Source organism: Asterias amurensis, chromosome 14, assembly GCF_032118995.1.
Source record: "Asterias amurensis chromosome 14, ASM3211899v1".
NCBI lineage: Eukaryota > Metazoa > Echinodermata > Asteroidea > Forcipulatida > Asteriidae > Asterias > Asterias amurensis.
In genome coordinates, this window is record NC_092661.1 from 6564815 (window position 1) to 6590730 (window position 25916).

Consider the following 25916-nt stretch of genomic DNA (forward strand, 5'->3'; position numbering starts at 1 on the left):
TCTGAACTGTATTTTAAAGCCTTTAACAGACACTTGTGAGGTCATGCTATTGTTAAATCACTCCATTCTTTTGAACGAATGGTGCAATGGGTACAATACCTGTTGTGCAGACGGGTCAAACTGTCCAAATCGCGCCAGTCGTGCAAAATGATAGAGCTAAGGAATAAAGTAAATGATGTCAAAGACCATTTGCTTTTAACACAGGTTAGAGCTCTGAATGTATTACAAAATTTTCGTTAAGACTCTCCACAAGTTGGCTAAACCTGTGCGCCTCATGCTCACCTAGAGGTAAGAAAGCAGCTGTTCATTGGCTAAACCTGTGCGCCTCATGCTCACCTAGAGGTCATGCTCACCTAGAGGTCAGAGAGCAGCTGTTCATTGGCTAAACCTGTGCGCCTCATGCTCACCTCTAGGTCATGCTCACCTAGAGGTCATGCTCACCTAGAGGTCAAAAAGCAGCTGTTCATTGGCTAAACCTGTGCCCCTCATGCTCACCTAGAGGTCAGAAAGCAGCTGTTCATTGGCTAAAGCTGTGCGCCGCGCACAAAAGGCTGTGTGTTGCCTTCAGCACGTGACCCTCCGGGCTGAACCATAGATATCAAACATAATGGTGCACTGTTAAGTAATGGCACCGACTGTGGTGAGATTTGGGGTGACTGACATTTCCAAAATATTCCCGACCTTGCCCTTATAGTGTGAATATTTTCTAAATACTACTACATACATATGTACATGTTTTGAAATTACTTCATTTAAGAAAGCAATATTTGACAGAAACTTTCATTTTATCAAATAATACAAACATAATTTGCAACGATTTGCGAAAGTATTTTAACCAAGAGAGATTTCTAACTAATCTAGCGCTAAATCATCTTTCATTTTTTTAAATGGTGGACTTATAACATTAGTTCTTTTTCAATAGGCTCTTATTTTGATGTCAATTACAATGGTTGTTTTTTGTAAGTCGGTCATAGTTTCCTAACTACATGCTGCCAAACATTATACAATTAAGCTGAAGTGGAAAGTTTAAATCTTTAAAAAGCTCCAAGGACAAAACAACCTAAATTTAAAGCCATTATACAAGTACACTTTCGGAACAGGGAAAAAAAAAAAATCACAAATAACTTACAGGGTTTACAGAAGGTAAAGGTAAAGACTTCTCATGAAATATTATTCCATGAAATGCTTTACTTTTTGAGAAAACATTGAAACATATATCAATTCTCGACAAGAGAGTTACGGATTTATAGTAAACACATGTCATGACACGGCGAAACGTGCGGAAACCAGGGTGGGTTTTCCCATTATTTTCTCCCGACTCCGATGACCGATTGAGCCTAAATTTTCACAGGTTTGTTATTTTATATATAAGTTGTGATACACGAAGTGTGGGCCTTTGGACAATACCGTTTACCGAAAGTGTCCAATGGCTTTAACAGTACAAATTATTAATTCTTGAAAGCTAAATGACAACACCACACACACACAAACAGGTACATGTATACTAGTGTAACATAAATAATCAAGACCATAAATTATGAGAGAGAGAGAGAGAGAGAAAGGCAGAAAACAAAAGTTTGGAAAGAAAAGAAAAAAGTTAAATTCAGGGTCTGGGAAGCAAAGTACGAAAAATCCATTTTCTCCAAGTTTTTCAGACCATTGGTCTGGAGGCTCCTTTCTACTTTTTGTAGGAAAAGGCTGCCGACATTTGCATCTTTCAATCGGGCAGATTTTGTAAAGCAATCACAGAGAAACATGAAAAACGTTTCCATTAAGGGGAGATGGTCAAATTTGTTCATCAGAACATTGAACAATTGGTTAATTTTCAGGGAACTTTCTGTAGAATCATCCAGAGTTGGCAGCTCTTTAGTTCGATTATCTCAAAAAATAATTAATGTACATCAATACTAAAATAGCCATATTTTCAAAAGAGTATACTGCATCACTTGTTAAAGGGAAGGTACACGTTTGGTAATTACTCAAATCAAATATTATTTTAAAAACTGACTTGGTAACGAGCATTGGAGAGCTGTTGATACATAGTATAAAACATTGTGGGAAGCGACTCCCTCTGAGTTAACATAGTTTTTGAGAAAGAGGTAATTTCCCACTACTAAACTATTAAAATACTTCTAGCTAGAAGTCTTTTATTCTATCTGAAAGCACACATATTTGTCCAACAAGGGTGTTTTTTTCTTTCATCATTTTCTCGCAACTTCGTTGACCAATTGAGCCCAAATTTTCACAGGCTTGTTATTTTATGCTTATGATGGGATACACCAAGTGAGAACACTGGTCTTCGACAATTACCAAACGTGTACAGTGTCTTTAAATCAGGTCTATTTCACTTTAGAAAGTAATAACTTCAAGTTACGATAAATCATATACATGTACACATCCAAGATTTCAAAGCATTCCACATCCATTTACTTGATCTTTTCTGATTTCAAAATCATTTAACTAAATAATAATAATATGTTATTCTTATATAACCCTTTGTAACTAACTAATAGAAACTAACTAAAAGGCACTAGAACTTCAATGGTAGGCACAATCCCCCAAGAGATGATCATAACTTGTTCATCAAAATCCATGATTCATGGATATTCATAAATTGTTCATGAATATCCATGCACAATTCATGTTGTTCATTGACATCAGTTCATGAACTGGCCATCAAAGTTCTACATGGTGTTCATGAACGTTTCAAGAATGATCTTTAGCATGTACAACAAATGGAACAGTTGGTTGATGAACTTTTCATGAACATTTTCATGAAAATTTCATTCTGTATCAATAATACAGATCCTATCTATCTATATGTGTTTCCTCTTGTGCGTTCCAACTTTAATAAGGGGGACGAATTCTAACTTAAAAACAATAAGTACTTTAGTTACTTTTTATAGTGCCCTTCGGTTTTCGTTGGGGCTACAGTCGTTTTCCCCTCAGACTTTCCGCTTTGGGGAATATTTACAAGTATTTAGTTAGGTTCATATTTAAGTTGATACTTTTTGTTTGTTCATGTACAACGGTTTGTTATTTTGTACTAACAAGGCAATGTCCGTTTGTGTGTTCAACTGCGGAGGTCCGGTAGTGACCTGTAACTCTTCCTGGTGTGCTCGTTGGTCCCGGGGTGTCATGTTTGTTGTAGTGGTACAGTGTTTTATGTGGGTATGGACAAATGAGTCCATATTGTTTAAATGTTGGTAGGACATATGGTGCCCCTTTGGTTGGCCACTAGGATGGACTTGGTATAGTCCATTGGACTCGGTAAGTTCATTTGTGTTTGGTTGGACGTGGTGTCCATATTTGTTTTGGGGACGAAGGTAGTCCTCAAAATTTATGTCGTAATGTTATGGTTGATGTGTGTCTGTTTAGCCAGTTTGCCCTGTGTTTGGTGTCCGGCTCATAACCTACTACTAATCTACTTAGGGGAACATTTCACATTTTGGTGTGTGAATAAATTCGGCTTTTAAGCTGTGGCCTAAATCAAACTACTTTTGTTATTGTTTAGTCTGTAATGTGTCTGAGTATAATACAAATCAGACACAGAAGATGATGACTTTTTAATTGCCACTCTGCATTTATTTCGCCCTTCATTTTGTCAGCACCTTCTTCTTTTTTGCTTAAGCAAGCAATCTAAAATGTTGCGCGCACAGTTTGTTTACGTGCTTAAGCTAGCAACCACTCGTGAAATAGGTTTATGCTTGAGCAATTTTTCTTTCTACGTTAAGCAAACAAGTTTGCTTACCGTTAAACAGCCCTATGAAATTGGGCCCTGCAGTGCAACATCATTGTAATACATTGTCAGTGTGACGGCGCAGCAGTGTGTATTTTACGTGTGTTTGTATGGTAGGTGTAGCGATGTTAAACAAGTGTCTCAAATGCTTCAGAAATGTTGTACAATGTATTGTCTTCTTATTTAATCTCAAGTTATTGTGTTAACCTTACAAGGGGCGCTTTGAACCATTACAATTAGTACATATCAGGGCTGAGGTGATGATTTTTTTTTATCGACACTCTGCATTTATATCGCCCGCCATTTTGTCAGTCGGGGGCCTACCTTCTTCTTTTTTGCTTAAGCAAACGATCTAAAATCTTGCATGCGCAGTTTGTTTACATGCTTAAGCTCGTGAAATAGGTGTACGTTTAAACAAATTTTTTTGCTACGTTAAAAGCAAAATAAATTGCTTACCGGAGTAAGGGAGTATACAGTCTGTGCTGCCAAACAGAAACAAAGCTTAGTCCCGTCATGCCTGTTTTGTTTTGAACAGAATTGAAAGAGAAATTCTGACATCTAATCTCACATCTCTTGGCATTTATTTCCTCTCAATTCATTCTCACTTATTTCTATCTCTTTGACACTTTTTGAATGTTTAGAGGAAGATCTGTTGACACTCGTTGAAGATTCTCCCTCTTGCGCTTTCCTTTCTTCTTGAATGTTTCCACAGCTGTGATAGGTTGAATGACTGTTCCCACCTTGGTTGTAACCTTTGGGGCAGTAAGCTGTTTCACAGTTGATGGTGTGTTCCAAGTACTACCAATTGGTGCTCTTACACTACTCTGAAACTGTTCAGGACTATTGAAGGGAAATGGCAACTGGTTCACCTGAACAAAATATAAATGAAAGCAGCATCATAACATTTAACTGCAATAACACACCTTGAATAGTAACTTAGAAAGTTGTCTTTATACATTGCAGAAAAAACAGTATTAAAGCAAGGTACAAGTAATATACTTGACAAATAATTGAAACTATTTTGTGCCTCTTAAAGATGTGCAAATCAGCAAATCAATTTTGTATATACTCAGCACCTTGTTTGGTAGATATGTGCGCTATATAAGACTTTGATTATTTGATTATAATTTGAACTGTTTACAGTTGCTGGGTCGTTATCAGAATGCAGACTGAACATTGAACAGATTGCAACAATGTTTATATCCACAAAGTCAAAAAGATGGCATGGATGTTATTGTGAAATCAACACAATCTTACAAAATATCGTGTATCTTCAGCTGGTATTAATGCTGTTTACAATTGTGTCATGTATTTTGATGACATAAATAGTATCACGGTTCTGTAATAAACTTTAGTCGAAATTACATGTACCTGTACGTACATGTATGTCGGACCAAAATAAAAACACGAATAATAAACATTGGATATAATATCTGCTTTCTGGAATCATCGATATTAAAAGATCACTTTTTTCCATCTGAATTTTACAATTCAAATCTCAGGTTATCAGTTTCCCTTGTAGTACTTGATACTTAAAACAAAGTTGCATCCCATTAAGGTGATCCCTTGGCTGGTGCTTCGCATGTTGTAAACTTGGGTGTAATCCCTGGCTACACAGCAGTTACAGGTTGAATGGCTTCTGACTAGCACCCCCCATTCATAAATATTAAAAGAACAAGAAGACCACCAATATGGGGCTACTACAATGTGGATAGCTCAGTTGGTAGAGCGCCAACACTTTCATGTTCTAAAATTGTCTTTGGAACACTACATATACATTGACAATGAAATGTACACATTAAACACATCAAACACCCTGGCCTTGGTGCCCCTTGGAATGGACTCCCATGTTTTGAAAAAACATGTCTTGGGTCAAGGGTGATGCCAATCTTTTGTACCATGTGTACATACATGTGTGCATCACACAAAAAACACTTTGGATTTACCTGATGTACAGCTACTTTTTTATCTCTTTTCTCATTTACAACAACATGATGTAAGTGATCATCACGGCGGCTTTGTAGTTTGGTAGTCTTTGCCTTAGCAAGAAACCTAAAGAAAACAAATTCAAAGGATTAATAATAATGGTTGTTTGTTAAAGGGAAGGTACACGTTTGGTAATTGTCAAAGACCAGTCTTCTCACTTGGTGTATCCCATCATGTGCATAAAATAACAAGCCTGTGAAAATTTGGGCTCAATCGGTCATCAAAGTTGCGAGAAAATGATGAAAGAAAAAAACACCCTTGTTGGACGAATTTGTGTGCTTTCAGATAGGATAAAAGTCTTTTATTATTTTAGTGACTTTAGTGAGAAACTACCTCTTTCTCAAAACCTATGCTACTTCAGAGGGAGCCGTTTCTCACAATGTTTTATACTATCAACAGCTCTCCAATGCTCGTTATCAAGTCAGTTTTTAAGTTAATATTTGTTTTGAGTAATTACCAAACGTGTACCTTCCCTTTAAGAAACATAAATCGAAATCCACTAGCTCTCAAAATTATCAAACAATAATTATGTTGTCAAATCATACATGTAATTCACTGAAAACTATGATGTGTGTGTACATTTATAATGTCCCTGCAAATGTAAATGTAGATCATTGGATGCAACTGAAGTGAGCAAATGATTTCAGAATTTAAATTGGTATTTCTTCACTGTATTTCAGGATAGCTTCTGACAAAACTTTCAAAATCAGTGAGCTCTCTTTATTGAACTATATGGCCAATTCCAAGAAAACATGAAAACGACACCAACAAATAAAATTTTTGTCACAACTTTCTTTCCACATAAAGGCTTTACATGTAGCTACATGTAACATAAAATCAAATTATTGAAGTTGTTGACAAGGTATGAACGCAATTTTGCCAAACAATAACTCAGCTTGGGCTCCATGTTAATACATACATGTACATGTAGGCTTGGTTAAATTGACTGGAAAAACTGTAATGCGAATAACCATAATGCGACTGACCATGGTTTTACCATGTATACCTAATAAGTTCAAGTTGCTGACCATTTATAAGGATATATGGAAGTGTCGTGGCTGAGCGGTTAAGAGCACCGAATTCAAACTCTGGTGTTTCTGATCAGCAGAGTATGGGTTCGAATCCCCAGCCGTGGCACTTGTGTCCTTAAGCAAGACACTTAATCATTGCTTCATCCTTCGGATGGGACGTAAAGCCGTTGGTCCCATGTGTTGTGTAACGCGTGTATAAGAACCCAGTGCACTTATCGAAAAGAGCAGGGGTTCACCCCAGTGTTCCTGGCTGTGGCTGCTGTATGCGCCGTAGCACCTTGTTAACATAAGGTGCTACATAATTGAGTCTCAGAATTCATTACTGCAATAACCTATCTTTCTGAAATTTTGTATATACTCAGAGCCTTGAGCACCTTGTTTGGTAAATACGTGCGCTACATGTATATAAGACTTTGATATTACTATTCTGTTGGATACACAAGTATAAGAGTTGTGTGTAACATGTAGTCAACTTTCGTTAACTTTCGTTTTTTAGTTAAAGGAGACTTTTGAATCGTGCTAGTGTTTTTTTTTACCATGTCCTTTTTGTGTAATGCGACTAACCCCTTTTTACAACATTATAACATCCAGAGCACAAAGCCCACAACATTTCTAATGTCATCACTTCAAAGCCTTTGGTGTCAAGTACAAATCAGTCTATAAACTTAGTGGAAAGAATATCTCACATAGAGCTACTACTAGCACCAAGATCAAGAAATGAAAACGAAAAGTGTGATGCGACTGATGGAATTGCCCGTATGGTTCTTATATTCCTTAACCTTTACCAACCCTTTTTTATATTTTTGGTTTATAAAATGTTGGTATAAAATCAAAGGTTTTGTTTGACAGGAAAGTCGGCTGTTATAATTCATTCTTAAATACCTCAGACAGTTTCACTATTCCTATTGGTGGAGAGCGCGGGGGTGTTTATAACCGGTTGTGAGCAGATACTCTGCGCTAGTCTTGGTGCAAGACGTTTCTTGTTACGTGTGAAAGGAAACCGAGAACGGCACACGGCAACGACCCTGCCTGTTTTAAACAGCCGTGAAAGAACTCGTCGCTGCACTTTTATTCCCTTATTTTAAAACGGTATCTCCTCATTGAACACTTTGGAATTTCCACAGAGTAATCATTGCTTGTTATATTTTTGTGATGACCAAATCATGTTATTAATTTGCTACCCAAACAACTGGCAAGTTGTGAGAGCAAACACATCAACATTCAGGACTTCATGGGAAGCTACATCACTTCTGACTTCATAATTCATCTCAGACAAATTTCTTGCCTGCACCATTTCTTAAATGAGCATTAGGTATCAAACACTGCTGAGTGTAAGAGTTGAATCACATCTATATAATAAACAAAGGCTTCATTTAAAGCCATTGGACCCTTTCGGTACAGAAAAAAAAAAAAGTTCACAGATTTACAAATAATTTACAGGGTTTACAGAAGGTAATGGTGAAAGACTTCTCTTGAAATATTAGTCCATGAAATGCTTTACTTTTTGAGAAAACGGTAAAACAATATAAATTCTCGTTAACGAGAATTACGGAGTTGTTATAAACACATGTCATGACACGGCGAAACGCGCGAAAACAGGAGTGGGTTTTCCCGTAATTTTCTCCCGACTCCGATGTCCGATTGAGCCTAAATTTCCACAGGATTGTTATTTTATACACATGTATAAGTTGTGATACACGAAGTGTGGGACTTGGACAATACAGTTTACCGAAAGTGTATAATGGCTTTAAACATAATTCTTTTTAAAATGATTAATGTGCAACCCTTGCCATACCTGTTATGTTTGGGTCTGCCTAATTTGACACCAGCACCACCCCATGCCCCCCAGCCTGGTAAAACGAGACTGACATCTTTGGGCTTGTCTCGATCAACATGCTCCTGCTTCTCATCTTGAAAAATCTGTACAATGTCATCCTCCGCAAATGCCTCTTGTATATTCAGCAGATGTTGATTTGCTGCATTCATTGCCTGCTCTTCCTCAACAACTAGTTGAGGCACAGCTCCCTGTATGGTGTTAGGTTTTGTTGCTAACATTAAGGACAAGGTTCTAGTACTGGTTTTGTCCCTAGTGTTTGGAGTAGATTTATCCCGTCTAGTGAGTGGTGAGCAATGGGTCTGTGTCTCATCAAGTGATTCAAAACCAATCCCCTCAGTCTCCTTCTTGTCTTTCACAATAATCTCAGTCAAGTCACAAGATATATCATCTGCTTCAAAGCCGTCGTTCATTACATCTTGAATTGGAGTGTTATGTGATTCTTGCACATGACTGCTAACAGGCTGGAGAGATATTAAATCTTCTTGATCCATAGAATCGTTATCTTTGTTATTGACACTTGCCATGAACCAAGGATTATTAATATCAGTCAATGACACCTGAGGTGTAGCATCACTAGGCTCATCAGCAAGATCATCTGTCTCATCTTCATCAGCAGTCACCTGGCTTTGCTTCTTAGTAAGCTCGTGGCTTTTTTCCAACTGCTCAGCTAGAAGCTTCCTTGCCTGTTTAAACAAAGAAATTAAGATTCAACTTATAACTTGAGTACTTGCTTTGCACTTCATTTGAGAGGGGGGGGTGTGCAGGTTGCGTACTGGTAACAATTTTTTTAAATTATTGACACCCCCAATCTTGAAGTTTACACACGTAAGTGTATGGGTAAAATCGAACAATATTCTTTGACCACAATGCAAATTTAAAATCTCTTTAATTGTTGCGGTACCCACAGCTTGAACATACACCCATGTAGGATTTGAGCTGCCTCTAGCTACCTGGTAATTTTGGTGGAAATCTGTTCTACATGTAGAATGGCAAAGGTCATGGGTTTGATTCGACCTGAGTTATATCATATGCCTGCAAATTTTATCACAACAAGGTGCACATGTACATGTATGTGTAAAGCCCAAAAAATTTGAAACTTTTTTCATTCTGGATACATTTGTGTAGATCTTGGGATCCCTCAGAAGCCCAATCGTGTTGAGCTCCCTCAGGCAAAACTGTCAAGGTCATTATGGCCAAAAAAATAAAAACTGTTGTCAAAGCCCTCTGCATTTCAACACCAAACTTGGTGTTTGGATTGGTCTTGCAGCATTTGTGTTATCAAACCTCCTTTTCTTGTCTTTTTCAATAAATTAAAGGAACACGTTGCCTGTGATCGGACGAGTTGGTCTATAAAAAGGATTTGAAACCGTTTGTTATGAAATGCATATGGGTAGAAAGATAATTTAAAAGTAGAATACAACAATCCACACAAGTTTGCCTCGAAATTGTGTGGTTTTCCTTTTACTGTGCGAACAAACACGGTCGGCCATTTATTGGAGTCAAAAATTTGACTCCCATAAATGGCCGACCGTGTTAGTCGACGAGGTAAAAGGAAAACCGTGCAATTTCGAGGCATGTTTGTGTGGATCATTGTATTCTACTTTTACAGCATCTTTCTACCCATGCATATTATAACAAACGCTTTTCAAAGACCAACTCGACCGACCCAAGGCAACGTGTTCCTTTAAGGTGAACCATATCCCATCCAGTATGACCACAGATACACTAGGCAGAAGAGCATTATAAATGATGTCTCCTTGGGTCTCATTGAGTATGACCACAGATACACTAGGCAGAAGAGCATTATAAATGATGTCTCCTTGGATCTCATTGAGTATGACCACAGACACACTAGGCAGAAGAGCATTATAAATGATGTCTCCTTGGGTCTCATTGAGTATGACCACAGACACACTAGGCAGAAGAGCATTATAAATGATGTCTCCTTGGGTCTCATTGAGTATGACCACAGACACACTAGGCAGAGGAGCATTATAAATGATGTCTCCTTGGATCTCATTGAGTATGACCACAGACATACTAGGCAGAAGAGCATTATAAATGATGTCTCCTTGGATCTCATTGAGTATGACCACAGACACACTAGGCAGAAGAGCATTATAAATGATGTCTTTTTGGGTCTCATTGAGTATGACCACAGACACACTAGGCAGAAGAGCATTATAAATGATGTCTCCTTGGGTCTCATTGAGTATGACCACAGACACACTAGGCAGAAGAGCATTATAAATGATGTCTCCTTGGATCTCATTGAGTATGACCACAGATACACTAGGTAGAAGAGCATTATAAATGATGTCTCCTTGGGTCTCATTGAGTAAGACCACAGACACACTAGGCAGAAGAGCATTATAAATGATGTCTCCTTGGGTCAGTCAATGGTTCAAAGCCTTAAGCCCGGTTCATACTTCCTGCCAATGTGAATTTTGACATTCATTACAAATTGTTAAGACAATGTTTGACTTACATTCTGATCATGTTTTCCGAATCTTGTGATTCCTTTGGCCCATTTTCCTGTGTTACGATGCTTCAGGGTCAAACGTTCCTACATTTAATAGAAAATATAAGCAATTGAAATAGAGGAAGGTCTAGAGGAAGGTCAAGTAAACTGAAGGTTGATTATTGCAATGATCGGCTTGCTCTGCTTCTATTCTACACTTGCACCTTTACAGCATGTTCAAAGTTGTGCTGTTACAATATCACTCATATGCATGTACATTTAATACATGTACATGTACTCATGCAGTAGCATTAGCTTCATGGAAAATATTTCAATTTACAAAGTTTATCTTATGCTTTTTTTAAACATGCTTATAGGAAGCTTAAAACATTGTAGTCGATGCGAGCGTGAAGCGCAAAGCCATTACAGAGTTGGGCAATGGATTTTTTGCTTCTAGATAACGCAATTCCAGGCTTCTTTCCCTCATTTTTTCAGCAAGTTATAAAGTTCAGGAACAAAAAAATCAGTGGAAAAAAACGGGAAAAGAAAAAAGGAACAAATTGGTATGGCCATGGTCCCAGAGGGAAGATGCATTTTCAATGCAAGGACGTACAAATGTACATGTAAAGTAGGCAGCTTCTTTCAGTTTGCTAGTGCAATGACCTACATGTAGAATTCTGCCAAGAAAGCCGTGGATGGATTTAGCCCATCCTGGTGATGGAGTCTAAATGGTTGTAAAAGTTATGGCGAGCATCCAGATGAACCCCAAGGTGACTTTTATTTTTTATTCATTTTTGTATTTTATTAATTGTTATTAAAATGGCGTTGAATATGAAAAACGGTACATCGGCGCAGTATGGGTTAAAGTAGCAGCTTGGCCCACAAGCGAAGTGAAGGTCGTGAAAATATTACATAGTGTTTCTATTTGTATCATCTAGCCATGTTGCTCTATTTTTAATGTTGTTAAATAAAATAAAAAATGGTCTGCTATTATATATATATTGCTCAGATATTTATTGACCTTTCACTTGTTTTTCTTATTATAAACTTTTTATAACCTTTCCCATTCTAGTCTAATGACTAGTGGTTGCATATAGAATGCTTCAAATGTACAGTGACACCCTTACTTATTAAACTGCCTGATTGCATGGTGACATGGCCTTGGACATTCATCAAGGACCAATCACCCTTACTGATCAAACTGCCTGATTGCAAGGAGTGACATGGCCTTGGACATGCATAAAGGACCAATCACCCTTACTGAATAAACTGCCTGATTGCAAGAAGTGACATGGCCTTGGACATTCATCAAGGACCAATCACCCTTACTGATCAAACTGCCTGATTGCAAGGAGAGACATGGCCTTGGACATTCATCAAGGACCAATCACCCTTACTGATTAAACTGCTTGATTGCAAGGAGTAAATGGCCTTAGACATGCATAAAGGACCAATCACCCTTACTGATTAAACTGCCTGATTGCAAGAAGTGACATGGCCTTGGACATTCATCAAGGACCAATCACCCTTACTGATTAAACTGCCTGATTGCAAGGAGTAAATGACCTTAGACATGCATAAAGGACCAATCACCCTTACTGATCAAACTGCCTGATTGCAAGGAGTGACATGGCCTTGGACATTCATCAAGGACCAATCACCCTTACTGATTAAACTGCTTGATTGCAAGGAGTAAATGGCCTTAAACATGCATAAAGGACCAATCACCCTTACTGATTAAACTGCCTGATTGCATGGTGACATGGCCTTGGACATTCATCAAGGACCAATCACCCTTACTGATCAAACTGCCTGATTGCAAGGAGTGACATGGCCTTGGACATGCATAAAGGACCAATCACCCTTACTGAATAAACTGCCTGATTGCAAGAAGTGACATGGCCTTGGACATTCATCAAGGACCAATCACCCTTACTGATCAAACTGCCTGATTGCAAGGAGAGACATGGCCTTGGACATTCATCAAGGACCAATCACCCTTACTGATTAAACTGCTTGATTGCAAGGAGTAAATGGCCTTAGACATGCATAAAGGACCAATCACCCTTACTGATTAAACTGCCTGATTGCAAGAAGTGACATGGCCTTGGACATTCATCAAGGACCAATCACCCTTACTGATTAAACTGCCTGATTGCAAGGAGTAAATGACCTTAGACATGCATAAAGGACCAATCACCCTTACTGATCAAACTGCCTGATTGCAAGGAGTGACATGGCCTTGGACATTCATCAAGGACCAATCACCCTTACTGATTAAACTGCTTGATTGCAAGGAGTAAATGGCCTTAAACATGCATAAAGGACCAATCACCCTTACTGATTAAACTGCCTGATTGCAAGAAGTGACATGGCCTTGGACATTCATCAAGGACCAATCACCCTTACTGATTAAACTGCCTGATTGCAAGAAGTGACATGGCCTTGGACATGCATCAAGGAACAATCACCCTTACTTATCAAACTGCTTGATTGCAAGGAGTAAATGGCCTTAGACATGCATAAAGGACCAATCACCCTTACTGATTAAACTGCCTGATTGCAAGAAGTGACATGGCCTTGGACATTTATCAAGGACCAATCACCCTTACTGAATAAACTGCCTGATTGCAAGAAGTGACATGGCCTTGGACATTCATCAAGGACCAATCACCCTTACTGATTAAACTGCCTGATTGCAAGGAGTAAATGACCTTAGACATGCATAAAGGACCAATCACCCTTACTGATCAAACTGCCTGATTGCAAGGAGTGACAGGGCCTTGGACATGCATCAAGGAACAATCACCCTTACTGATCAAACTGCCTGATTGCAAGGAGTAAATGGCCTTAGACATGCATAAAGGACCAATCACCCTTACTGATTAAACTGCCTGATTGCAAGAAGTGACATGGCCTTGGACATTCATCAAGGACCAATCACCCTTACTGAATAAACTGCCTGATTGCAAGAAGTGACATGGCCTTGGACATTCATCAAGGACCAATCACCCTTACTGATTAAACTGCCTGATTGCAAGAAGTGACATGGCCTTGGACATTCATCAAGGACCAATCACCCTTACTGAATAAACTGCCTGATTGCAAGAAGTGACATGGCCTTGGACATTCATCAAGGACCAATCACCCTTACTTATTAAACTGCCTGATTGCAAGAAGTGACAGGGCCTTGGACATGCATCAAGGAACAATCACCCTTACTGATCAAACTGCCTGATTGCAAGAAGTGACATGGCCTTGGACATTCATCAAGGACCAATCACCCTTACTGATCAAACTGCCTGATTGCAAGGAGTGACATGGCCTTGGACATTCATCAAGGACCAATCACCCTTACTGATTAAACTGCTTGATTGCAAGGAGTAAATGGCCTTAGACATGCATAAAGGACCAATCACCCTTACTGATTAAACTGCCTGATTGCAAGAAGTGACATGGCCTTGGACATTCATCAAGGACCAATCACCCTTACTGATTAAACTGCCTGATTGCAAGGAGTAAATGACCTTAGACATGCATAAAGGACCAATCACCCTTACTGATCAAACTGCCTGATTGCAAGGAGTGACATGGCCTTGGACATTCATCAAGGACCAATCACCCTTACTGATTAAACTGCTTGATTGCAAGGAGTAAATGGCCTTAAACATGCATAAAGGACCAATCACCCTTACTGATTAAACTGCCTGATTGCAAGAAGTGACATGGCCTTGGACATTCATCAAGGACCAATCACCCTTACTGATTAAACTGCCTGATTGCAAGAAGTGACATGGCCTTGGACATGCATCAAGGAACAATCACCCTTACTTATCAAACTGCTTGATTGCAAGGAGTAAATGGCCTTAGACATGCATAAAGGACCAATCACCCTTACTGATTAAACTGCCTGATTGCAAGAAGTGACATGGCCTTGGACATTTATCAAGGACCAATCACCCTTACTGAATAAACTGCCTGATTGCAAGAAGTGACATGGCCTTGGACATTCATCAAGGACCAATCACCCTTACTGATTAAACTGCCTGATTGCAAGGAGTAAATGACCTTAGACATGCATAAAGGACCAATCACCCTTACTGATCAAACTGCCTGATTGCAAGGAGTGACAGGGCCTTGGACATGCATCAAGGAACAATCACCCTTACTGATCAAACTGCCTGATTGCAAGGAGTAAATGGCCTTAGACATGCATAAAGGACCAATCACCCTTACTGATTAAACTGCCTGATTGCAAGAAGTGACATGGCCTTGGACATTCATCAAGGACCAATCACCCTTACTGAATAAACTGCCTGATTGCAAGAAGTGACATGGCCTTGGACATTCATCAAGGACCAATCACCCTTACTGATTAAACTGCCTGATTGCAAGAAGTGACATGGCCTTGGACATTCATCAAGGACCAATCACCCTTACTGAATAAACTGCCTGATTGCAAGAAGTGACATGGCCTTGGACATTCATCAAGGACCAATCACCCTTACTTATTAAACTGCCTGATTGCAAGAAGTGACAGGGCCTTGGACATGCATCAAGGAACAATCACCCTTACTGATCAAACTGCCTGATTGCAAGAAGTGACATGGCCTTGGACATTCATCAAGGACCAATCACCCTTACTTATTAAACTGCCTGCTTGCAAGAAGTGACATGGCCTTGGACATGCATCAAGGAACAATCACCCTTACTTATCAAACTGCCTGATTGCAAGAAGTGACATGGCCTTGGACATGCATCAAGGAACAATCACCCTTACTTATCAAACTGCCTGATTGCAAGAAGTGACATGGCCTTGGACATTCATCAAGGACCAATCACCCTTACTGAATAAACTGCCTGATTGCAAGAAGTGACATGGTCTTGGACATTCATCAAGGACCAATCACCCTTACTGAATAAACTGCCTGATTGCAAGAAGTGACATGGCCTTGGACATTCATCAAGGACCAATCACCCTTACTGAATAAACTGCCTGATTGCAAGAAGTGACATGGCCTTGGACATTCATCAAGGACCAATCACCCTTACTGAATAAACTGCCTGACTGCAAGAAGTGACATGGCCTTGGACATGCCTCGAGGACCAATCATCCTTACCTTTTAAACACCCCCACATGAGGAATAGGAATAGCGAAGCTGTCTGAGGTATTTACAAATAAAAGTTAAATGGCCAGGCATGGGATAGCAAAAATTAGTAAATGTCTTCACCATGCACATTTTTGTTATTAGTGTGTAGTTTATTAGTCACCTTAGCTCTTTCTTTGTCCAGATGCAAAAGCAGTGTGCTGGCTTGTTCAGGATCATCTTGAAGCCTTTTATTTAATTGTTCACCCTCTACTTTAGCTTTGCTCTTTCGTTGAATACGGTGATACCTTCAAAAACAATCAAGATGACTTGTAAATATGTTGTAAATTTGTATATGATTGGAAGCAAACTTAAAGGGAAAGTACAATCTTGGTAATTGTCAAAGACCAGTCTTCTCACTTGGTATATCCCAACATATAAGCATAAAATAACAAGCCAGTGAAAATTGGAGCTAAATTGGTCATCGAAGTTGTGAGAAGACGATGAGAGAAAGAACACCCTCGTTGGACGAATTTGTGTGCTTATAGATAGGAATAATTGACTTCTAGCTACGGTACAGCCCTTTAGTTGCAATCGAGGCACGGAGGGACCGAGACGAACGAGACCGGCAACATGTGCCCCTGCTCGCTACATGCGAGAGAAGCTCGCTCGTTTGTCAATCAAAAGAGGGCGCCTCTCGAGACGAGGGATCCCTCGTTCAGTTAGGAAGCAGCTATACGAGACAAACGAGCGAGGACCCGCGAAACTATCGAGTACCCACGAAACGAAACGAGCACTGCACAATGCAAGGACAATTTCAGGGATCGTCTTCTTGAAAGTTATTACAAATGCAGTAAACACAAGGAGTGTCGGTGTTGATCAATAATGAGAGTAGAGCTGCTTACAAAGCAAAACATTGAAGCGTTGTTATACTTTGTAACAAGTTACAACAAAGTGTAGCAATTTTATAATGTAGTTACAATTGCGGCACATCTAAGGGGAAGTTGTCACTGTGAGGCTAGGAGTGGCTGGCTCCAAACTCCTGTTTGTTGTTGCTGTTCGAGACTTCCAATATTGTTTGTTAAAATAGTAAGAATTTCCAACGAACTCCCATGTTTTTAATAATAATAATCGCCGTTAAAGCCATTATACACTTTCGGTAAACAGTATTGTCCAAGTCCCACACTTCGTGTGTCACAATTTATATATAAAATAACAATCCTGTGGAAATTTAGGCTCAATCGGACATCGGAGTCGGGAGAAAATAACAGGAAAACCCACTCCTGTTTTCGCGCGTTTCGCCATGTCATGACATGTGTTTATAAAAAAGTCCGTAATTCTCACTAACGAGAATTTATATTGTTTTACCGTTTTCTCAAAAAGTAAAGCATTTCATGGACTAAAATTTCAAGAGAAGTCTTTCACCATTACCTTCTGTAAACCCTGTAAATTATTTGTAAATCTGTGAACTTTTTTTTTTTTTTCTGTACCGAAAGGGTCCAATGGCTTTAAGGGACGTTTCCATATACATGTACAACAGTTTTGTCTATACTCCTTGCCGTTTTGGGACTTTTGAGTATTTGGGGGAAAACAAATTAAGGAGAAGACGCCAGTTTGAACTGAATTTTTTCAATAATATTGCTGTTGTGGGACGATAAGCAGTTGGCTTCAATTTTATTTCAACAGTAAGAGTGTCCGTACTCCATCTTCAATAAGTTTCCCTTTTTAAACATTGGTAACATTTCTTTTGAAGGGTAAAGAGGTCCTAACTCTGTCTGTAATTGCCGTATGAGACGTTCGAGTGTTGGAGAAAAAAATAATGTAGTTTATTGATTAGTAGAATATCCGACGAGCTTTGTTTTAATAATAATCGCCGTTGTGGGACATCTCCAAGTACAGTGTTTTAATTGTAAACAGGTCAATACTCGGCCGTGAATAACAATGCTCTTTTGGGACTTGGAAAACATTTTTTTTAAGGGGAAGACGTCAGTTTGAACTGAATGTTTTCAATAGTATTGCGGTTGTGGGACATTTACAGTTGGCTTTACTTTTATTTCAACAGTAACAATGTCCGTACTCTGTCTTTAATAAGTTGCCGTTTTGAGATATTGATAACAGTCAATTTTTTTTTAAGGGTTAATAAGGTCCGAACTCCGTCTGTAATTGCCGTATGAGATGTTCGAGTATTTGAGAACAATTTTTTGTAAGGGTAAGAAGTTCCGAACTCCTCCTTTTGATAATATTGCCGTTATGGGACCTTTGCAAATTGGAAAAAATATTGTAAAAGTGTAGAATGTCCGAAGTTGTTATTGTTACAATAATATATTATTGCCGTTGTGGGATATTTTTGTATAGTGTTCACTCCGTTACAAAGTTGCAACTTGGAACAAGGGAGATTTTGCAGGGCAGTCACTATCACTCAGGGACCTACATGTATTTAGAATTACATTCAGCATAAAAGATACGAAGTTTCCACATCAGTATTTGTAAGTAATATTATGCTTCTCTCAATGATGGCTCATTCAAAATGGATCCGCATATGACAATAAACGTTGATGTTGCTGGGAATGCTGGCAACCAGTAGTGGCTAGTGTATCATTACAACACCAGATAAGACAAGTGCATCACAGACAATGCACACTAGGGGGTGTTTAAATAAAGCGTGGGGGCCCCCATTGTTTAATTTGTTAGAGATGACCACTTGGCTTTGGGACCAGTCAGCTAAACCACAAAGAGGTGCACATGCAGCTTTATTTGTGGGAAGGAGTTGTTGGTGATGGGGTTTACGAGAGGGTAATCTTTCATACTGGTAGTCATGGCCCATAGGAGTTGTACAACATGTACAAGGGAAAGTATTGAGTGCCGGCTAATTTATGTTAAAAATAGAGCGTAGTGATGAGCGAGCACAGCGTTTTCACCAACTGAACGTTTTTAGTGGGTGCAACGAAGTGTTATAAAGTACTATTGTTGTATCTGTTAAAAAACACCAGGCCTCTAATTACGAAACACATTTCACGGCACTACCACTTTGGCCTTGGAGTAAGCTAAACTTCGGGGGCACAAGATAGTATCATACTGCCAAAAATGAATTTAAAAGAAAAGGGCACGAAACTGTAAGCCAGCAGATGTCAATGAACTTTCCTTTTCAGTCACAAAACCACAAAAGACACCGCACATGGCGGCTGGTCTTCTGAGTGAAACAAATGTATAACAAACTGCAGAGGATTAAGAGGTATTTGTATCTAATCTGTTGGTGTGTCAATCATTCTCCCAGCATGTGTTTTTTTGTGGGTAGAGGTAGTGATTCATTTCGTGGAAATAGGTTTTGTTCTCAATTAATGTTAACTTTTGAAAGGGTTTTCTTTTCGTTTTTTATTGTTGTTTGCATTTGAACCATAGGTCCATTTGGTTCGTATGTTGTTTGCAACAGCAAAAATGCCCGACTGGATCGGTGCTTAAAGGTGTGGCTATACAATTCAAAACTTTCTTTGTAAATTGTTTTCCACTAATGTTTACTCGTCGTCACGGCACTGGTTTTTAAAAATTTGCGTAGTCATGATTAGGCCTTTTAAAACATGGTAAGGCTATTCCAATTTTATTAGATGGTTTACGGATTTGTAGGTTCTGAAAAAAGTCCGCCATGAAGAAAAATGATGATGATAAATGTTACAATCTATCTAAATCACTCAGCCGAGAATCTTGCTTTAGGTAACCATAGGGATGGCATCCATCTCGCAACATATAGGGGTAGTTCGTTCAAACATTTGTTTACACAAAAATAATAAAAAAATAATTGTTTTCCTGGTGGAGCGTAGTCTTGTGATTTGCACAATTTGCGCTCTAATACCGAGCAGTTCTTAAACAATTGTATGCGCATTTGTGAGATTGTGCAAATCCCAAGAATGCGCTACACGAGAATCGCCACACAAAAATATTATTTGCTGAACATCTGGTTGGAGAAATGTATCGAACACACTGTCATGCGGCTCGTTCTCGCTGCGATACGGCAATAAATCTTTGCGGCGATAGGAGGCATAGGCCATCATAGACCGTCTACTGAAAGTATAACTATAAGCCCCCCCCCCCCCAAAAAAAAAAAAAATAAATAAAAAAATAAAAATCACTTAGATGTGCCGCAATCGTAACTACTGTACTGCAATTGTAACTCGGCAACTTTTCCCAAAAACCCTTTTCCCCACACAACAGCATTTTTCCCCCAAAAAACTCGAACGTTACACAGCGGAAACTTATTAAACAGACGGGTCAGACATTCTTATATTTAGACTTTTATTTTTTCTCTCCAATACTTGAATGTTACAAAACGGCAATTTATTATACAGACGGTGTTTGGACATTCTTAACATTTAAATCAAAAATGTTTTCCAATACTTGAACGTCAATTCATTAAACAGACGGAGTTTGGAATTTTTTTACCTTTAAATAAAAATGTTTTCCATTACTCGAATGTCTCAAACGGGGCAATTTATTTAAAGTTCTGATTGTTTTTACCACAAACAGTGGCAACTTTTCCCCAAAACTTTTTCCCAAAACAACGGCAATTTCCCCCAAAACTCGAACGTTACACAAAGGAAATTTATTAAACAGACGGGTCGGACATTCTTATATTTATAAAAAAAAGTCACCAATATACTCAAATGTTACAAACGGCAATTTATTAAACAGACGGAGTTAGGACAGTCTTAACATTTAAACATTTTGCCCAAAACTCGGCAACTTTTCCCCAAAACTTTTTTTTCCCCAAACAATGGCAATTTTCCCCCAAAACTCAAACGTTACACCACAGCAATTTATTAGACAGATGGGTCGGACATTCTTATATTTAAACAATTTTTTTTCCAATACTCGAATGTAACAAAACGGCAATTTATTATACAGACGGAGTTTGAACAACCTTATCATTTAAACAAAAATGTTTTCCAATACTCAAACGTCAATTTATTAAACAGACTGAGTTTGGACAATATTATCAGTTAAATAAAATTGTTTTCCATTACTCGAACGTCTCAAACGGGGCATTTTATTCAGAAGTTTGATTTTTGTTCCCCAAACAGTCGCAACTTTTCCCAAAAACTTGTTTTCCACAAACAACGGCAATTTTTCCCCAAAACTCGAATGTTACACAACGGAAATTTATAAAACAGACGGAGTGTGGACAATCTTACCATTTAAACATTTTCCCCAAAAACTCAGCAACTTTTCCCCAAAACCCTTTTCCCCAAACAATGGCAATTTTCCCCAAAAACTTGGACGTTACACAACAAAAAATTTATTAAACAGACGGGTCAGACATTCTTATATTTAGACTTTTTTTTTCCAATACTCGAATGTTACAAAACGGCAATTTATTATACGGACGGAGTTTGGACAGTCTTAACATTTACACAAAAATGTTTTCCAATACTCGAACGTCAATTTATTAAACACTCAGACGGGTCGGAAATTTTTAAAATTTAAACAAAAATGTTTTCCAGAATTCGAACGTCTCGAACGGCAATTTATTAAACAGACGGTTGGCTAATCTTACCATTTAAACATTTTCCCAAAAAACTTGAACGTTACACCAAAAGCAATTGATTACACAGACGGGTCGGACATTCTTAATATTTACCGGTAAGCAATTTTTTTCCAGTACTCGAATGTTACAAAACGGCAATTTACCATAACAATTTTTTTTTTTCAATACTCAAACGTCTCAAAACAGCAATTTATTAAACAGACGGGTCCGGACATTCTTTACAATTTTCAACTAAAATGTTTTCCAATACTCGAACGTCTCAAATGGGGCAATTTATTCAACGTTTGGACAATCTTACCAATTAAACTTTTTTCCCCAATAATCCAACTGATACACAACGGCAATTTATTAAACAGACGGGTCGGACACTCTTAACATTTTTTTTCCTTCTAACACTCGAACGTCTCACTACGGTAATTTATTTAACAGACGGGTCGGACATTCTTAATATTTAAACAATAATGTTTTACAATACTGGAACGTTACAAACCGGCAATTTACTAAACAGACGGAGTTTTGGCAATCTTGCCGTTTAAAGCCATTGGACCCTTTAGGTAAACAGTGTTGTCCAAGGCCCACACTTTGTGTACCACAACTTCTATATCAAAAAACAATCCTGTGAAAATTTAGGCTCAATCGGTCATCGGAGTCGGGAGAAAACAACGGAAAAACCCACCCTTGTTTTCGCGCGTTTCGCCGTTTCATGACATGTGTTTAAAATAAATTCGTAATTCTCAGTAACGAGAATTTATATTGTTTGGCTGTTTTCTCAAAAAGTAAAGCATTTCATGGAATAATATTTCAAGAGAAGTCTTTCACCATTGCCTTCTGTAAACCCTGTAAGTTATTTGTAAATCTGTGAATTTTTTTTTTTTCTGAACCGAAAGGGTCCACTGGCTTTAAAACTATTTTTTTTCCAGAAATAAAACGTCTCAAAATGGCAATTTATTAAACAGACCGGTCGGACATTCCTACATTTAAACAATTTGTTTTCCAATAATCGAATGTTACAAAACAGCAATTTATTAAACAGAGAGAGTTTGGACAATCTTACCATTTAAAAAAACAACTTGTTCAACACTCGAACGTCCGGGCATTCTTTTCCTATACTCAAAGTTACAAAACGTTTCCCCTGCGTGCCTCGATGGCTATTATGGGGCTGTACTGTAGCTACATGTAGAAGTCTTTAGTTTTTTATTATTTTAGTGAGAAATTACCTCTTTCTCAAAATCTATGCTACTTCAGAGGGAGCCGTTTCTCACAATGTTTTATACTACCAACAGCTCTCCAATGCTCGTTACCAAGTCAGTTTTTAAGTTAATATTTGTTTGGAGTAATAACCAAACGTGTACCTTCCCTTTAAAGGGAAGGTACACGTTTGGTAATTGTCAAAGACCAGCCTTCTCACTTGGTGTATCCCATCATATGCATAAAATAACAAACCTGTGAAAATTTGGGCTCAATCGGTCATCGAAGTTGCGAGAAAATGATGAAAGAAAAAACACCCTTGTTGGACGAACTTGTGTGCTTTCAGATAGGAATAAAAGACTTCTAGCTAGAAGTCTCTTATTATTTTAGTGAGAAATTACCTCTTTCTCAAAAACTACATTACTTCAGAGGGAGTCGCTTCCCACAATGTTTTATACTATCAACAGCTCTCCAATGCTCGTTACCAAGTCAGTTTTTAAAATAATATTTGATTTGAGTGATTACCAAACGTGTACCTTCCCTTTAACGATTTTTACAAATGTTTTATCTGCTGGCCAGCTATCTGAGAAAAACCACAAACCATAAATATTTGCTGTTTTGTTTGTTTAAAGGGTATATGTACTTTTTCCTAACAAAAAACAAAATGTCCACAGATTTACATTAAACTTACACAGTTTGAAGATTATGATAGTAGAAAGCTTCCCTTGAAATTTTACTTACTGAGGTGCTGTAGTTTTTGAGAAATGAGTAAAAGTAATAATTTTTGTCTCAGATTAGCATGTAAAAACGTATAAACCAGTTATGCTATGGTTTTTGTATAATATCATAACTGGTCAAGGGGATTTTACATGCTAAAATCATTTTGGTCTCATGATACCAAAATTATTTTGTGACTTGTTTTACTCATTTCTCAAAAACTACACAACCTTAGTTAGTAACATTTGAAGGGAAGCTTTCCACTATCATCGTCTACAAACCCTGTAAGTTTAATGTAAATCTGTGGACATTTTGAAAAAGTACCCGAATCCTTTAAAGACAAATATACCAAATAAAAAAGCTATTTTAAGAGTCAGTGGTCATAGTTGGTCTGTTTTCTGTCTAATATATTGTTTTCTGATGTAAATGCAAATAAATCTTTCAAATAACATGATGCATGAGAGAACAAGTAAAATTGCCAACTTTCTCCACTAGGTCTGCCTTGATTATATGGAATTCAATCAACAATGACAGTACTTTGCCTAGAACAGACAAATCCAAAGATATATTAGACATTTACTGTTTCTAACACTAAAAACACTATGAGGTCAGTTAATACATTATTAAGTAAACATCATTGATTTAAAAAATAAAAGCTTTCATCATGAACTTTAACACAGACATATAATACTTACAGGCAGTGGACACTATTGGTAATTACTCAAAATAACTTTTAGCATTAAAACTTACTTGGTGAAAAGTAATGGGGAGAGGTTGATAGTATAAAACATTGTGAGAAACGGCTCCCTATTGAAGTAACGTGGTTTGAGAAAGCATTAATTTTCCACGAATTTGATTTTGAGACCTCAGATTTAGAACTTGAGGTCTCGAAGTCAAGCATCAGAAAGCACACAACTTCCGAGTGAAAAGGGTGTTTTTTCTTTCATTATTATCTCGCAACTTCGATGGCCGATTGAGCTGAAATTTTCACAGGTTTGTTATTTTCTGCATAAGTTGAGATACACCAATTGAGAAGACTGGTCTTTGTCAAAGACCCGCAGCAGGGGGCACTAGCGTGAAGTTTTGGATTTTCTCAAACCATGGGCGGAAGTACAACGTGCATCAATGCTAATTGTGTACACATTTCGGCATAGCCTTGAGGCAGTGCCCTAACTTTTAGTTATTATTTTATGAATTTTCATGAGATATTGACCCGATGCTGGGTTATAACCTTACAATTTAAGACAATACTTAATAATCATTCCATTTGACTGTTTACAATGTTTGGCATTGAAGTTTAACCATTAAAATGTCGTTACTACACCTTTTTTCTGGCAAATCCTTTCTAGGCTCACTCTGTAACACAAGTTCATACTTTGGCCCGCCGTTTTGCGTACGCTTGCGTTGAATGCACATCAAACAATCGCGTATCATTAGCACGTAAGTCTGTGTGCGGTACGCATCATCAACGCCCGCGCAAACACGCACCGACGCGCACTTTGGCCAGATATACTGTACAGTATTTTGTGACAAACATATTTATTTTTATAAAATCCATCTACTTTCATCATTTTGGAGAAAGTTTTTAAAAAAGAGGAGAAACAGCACACAAGTAACGAGAGAAAAGGTATCTACATGAAGCGATTGATTTAACATTGTTTCTTAGAGTTTTGGTAATTTGTTTACCCTAAAAACACACATTTTCTGTCATTATCTCCCCACTCGCCCATTGCTTTTCACGTGTTGTCGCTTGCGTTTTCACAGATTTTGCCCATGGTTTGGGTACAGTCGGATGCTTTGAAAATGACACTATCCACCAGACATTGATTTCCATAGGTGCTGTGTATAGGTAATATGTCTGTTAACAGTAAGTATAGACATGAAGCAAGATACATGTAACAAATAAAGCATACATCAACCATTCACAAATTGTGCAGAGATTTAAAACACAAAAGCTGTGGTAAAATTACACAAAGAAACTTCTCACATCTTGCTCTTGATCTTCTTCTTCCTGTGACACTTGGCTTCATAATAAGACAGCAGAGCTCGTGTTTTTTGCAGTTCAGAGCGACGTTCTTGGGCCTAGTATGAAATTCAATGTAATGAACATTCAATATACAACACAACATCACTGTACGATCAACAACCCTCCCACAGTCAATGTTAAAGTTTTCTTTAAATTTTCAAAGGAATTTTGGAGTCCAAAGGTTTGGAATTCACAACTCACAAGTCTGTGATGATTTTGACCTTACCTTAACTTCGTCTCGGTAAAATTATCAAGAACCAGGCCTCATTTGGATTAAACCACTAGTTGAAAACCTCTTCACCACACAT

General features: G+C 38.1%; 1 protein-coding gene across 1 annotated transcript in view; it reads right to left on the reverse strand.

The window, feature by feature from the left end:
* Positions 1-307: 307 nt before the first annotated feature.
* LOC139947616 (U3 small nucleolar RNA-associated protein 14 homolog A-like) overlaps positions 308-25916 on the reverse strand; it is a 58952-nt gene continuing 33343 nt past the window's right edge. Inside the window, exons 8-13 of the mRNA XM_071945571.1 lie at positions 25570-25664; positions 16326-16449; positions 11082-11159; positions 8552-9276; positions 5686-5791; positions 308-4608 (exon numbers count right to left, since the gene is read on the reverse strand). Coding sequence (XP_071801672.1) covers positions 4351-4608; positions 5686-5791; positions 8552-9276; positions 11082-11159; positions 16326-16449; positions 25570-25664 — 1386 coding nt within the window. The 3' untranslated portion in view covers positions 308-4350. The remainder of the gene's footprint in view (positions 4609-5685; positions 5792-8551; positions 9277-11081; positions 11160-16325; positions 16450-25569; positions 25665-25916) is intronic.